This window comes from Amphimedon queenslandica, unplaced genomic scaffold (genome assembly GCF_000090795.2).
Source record: "Amphimedon queenslandica unplaced genomic scaffold, v1.1 AMPQUscaffold_11488, whole genome shotgun sequence".
Classification (NCBI taxonomy): domain Eukaryota; kingdom Metazoa; phylum Porifera; class Demospongiae; order Haplosclerida; family Niphatidae; genus Amphimedon; species Amphimedon queenslandica.
In genome coordinates, this window is record NW_003548270.1 from 1 (window position 1) to 1,591 (window position 1,591).

General features: G+C 34.0%; 2 protein-coding genes and 1 long non-coding RNA gene across 3 annotated transcripts in view; 1 reads left to right on the plus strand and 2 right to left on the minus strand.

The window, feature by feature from the left end:
* Positions 1-65: 65 nt before the first annotated feature.
* Positions 66-384, minus strand: LOC109589269 (uncharacterized). Its single transcript, XR_002188627.1, has 2 exons — positions 255-384; positions 66-197 (listed from the first exon to the last, which is right to left on the minus strand). It is a non-coding gene; the product is annotated as an uncharacterized LOC109589269 (long non-coding RNA).
* A 58-nt stretch (positions 385-442) lies between these two features.
* On the minus strand, positions 443-958 carry LOC109589268 (uncharacterized). The gene is made up of 3 exons (XM_020005372.1): positions 766-958; positions 618-713; positions 443-555 (listed from the first exon to the last, which is right to left on the minus strand). Exons 1-3 carry the CDS (start codon positions 956-958, stop codon positions 443-445), a joined length of 402 nt encoding a protein of 133 aa, XP_019860931.1.
* A 457-nt stretch (positions 959-1,415) lies between these two features.
* The window catches only part of LOC100636932 (deoxyribodipyrimidine photo-lyase-like), a 6,999-nt gene continuing 6,823 nt past the window's right edge, over positions 1,416-1,591 (plus strand). The window contains exon 1 of the mRNA XM_003390922.3: positions 1,416-1,421. Within this exon, the coding sequence (XP_003390970.2) occupies positions 1,416-1,421 (6 nt within the window). The remainder of the gene's footprint in view (positions 1,422-1,591) is intronic.

The window sequence follows — 1,591 nt, forward strand, 5'->3', positions numbered from 1 at the left end:
CACTAGCACAGTACCTTTGGGTACCTTGAAATTACCACCAGCCAGTGCAGTAACAGCTACTTCAGTATCCTTGGACACTGCTCCTTGAGGACACACTAATCTGAATCCATATTTCTCCCACTGGAATGAGTGAGACCTGTCTCCTTGCAGGGTAAAGAGCTTCTGTCCAGCTATAATGACACTAGAGTCTAGTGAATCTGAAACAACACAGACATATTATCATACCAGTATAAAAGTCAGTTACATAATCTTACTCATTGAAGGAATCAGATAATTAAATTGCAATCCAATAGAACTAGTACTTTTAGATTGCTTCAGGACTTTCTCTTCTTTTTCCTTCACTAGTTTGGTTATATAAAAATCCTTATCAGACAACTCAATTCTAAGGTCTACAAATTGATAAAAAATATCATTGCTTGATACCATTTACTATGATAATACACTAACCAGTAATGGTCTGTTTCTCATTCTGTGATTGTTCCTCTACTTGTGAAGTCAATTTAGCTATAATTTTGTCTCTCTCAGAAATTTTAATTTTGAGATTTTTGACATCATCTATACACAATAAACAAAACATCCTCTCATCTAATACATGCTTTGTGCATAATTTAACTAACCAATAAAGATCTGTTTCTCTTTTAGGTATTGTTTCTCTTTCTCTTCCATTAATTCAGTTATATCAGCAACTTTGATTTTCAATTTCTCATAATGCTCTACATTAATATAATTAATAGAATATTCTCTGATCTATGTACATATACTCACTAGTAATAATCTGTTTTTCCTCCTTTAATTGTGCATTTTCTTTTAATATTTGGTGGACTTTATCACTAGCCGTCGTTTTAGTAGGCTTTACATGACCTTGTACTTTTGATATGGGCGGTACTCCTATAATGATATTTATTATCACCCAGTGACCCTTTTGAACTATACAGCATAGAATATCATCCAAATACATGCAATAAAAGGCTCCAACCTTTATGTTATTTTTTATGCATTCAAAAATAAATAAAAATTAGCACAATTATCCATTTTTGACAATAGATAATTTTGAGGAAATAATACCTCTCCAACTGCTTTTGCCTCTTGCTGCATTGACAACAGTGCAAGCTACATGTCCAAAATGGCTGCCAGGTAACAATGATCATAAGCATATCATTGACCTTATTTATATATGCCCACATCATAAATTACCAGGGCAGACCTAACCACCCACACGAACCAAAATTGTCTGTTTGTCTATTAATTCCTTAACTATGTAAAGATTATTTGTTTGCAAGAGCTGTACTTAAATGTGTTTGTGATAGGTACTCCACCATATTAGTGACTTTATGCCATGTGCCGAAAAAGGGGTTTTGCTGCACCAGACTACCATTGAGCATGCTCAAATTGAAACAAAATATTGGTAATTTTTCATGGAAGTACTAATTGCCAAATAATTAATTCCTTACCACTAAATCAAACCAACTATAAAACCAACACACGGGAACAAGTCACAAGTTCTTGGTCTTACTCATGCTTTGCATAGGCAAAGTATTACTGTTGTCTGTCTGCCATTTATTACCCTTGCCAATGCCATAGGCATATAGGT

Coding starts and splice junctions, on each gene's coding strand:
- LOC109589268 (XM_020005372.1), bottom strand. CDS start 958: ATGTATTTGGATGATATTCTATGCTGTATAGTTCAAAAGGGTCACTGG. Junction 714..765: donor GGAAAAACAGATTATTACTA/GTGAGTATATGT, acceptor ATATTAATGTAG/AGCATTATGAGAAATTGAAA. Junction 556..617: donor AGAGAAACAGATCTTTATTG/GTTAGTTAAATT, acceptor TATTGTGTATAG/ATGATGTCAAAAATCTCAAA.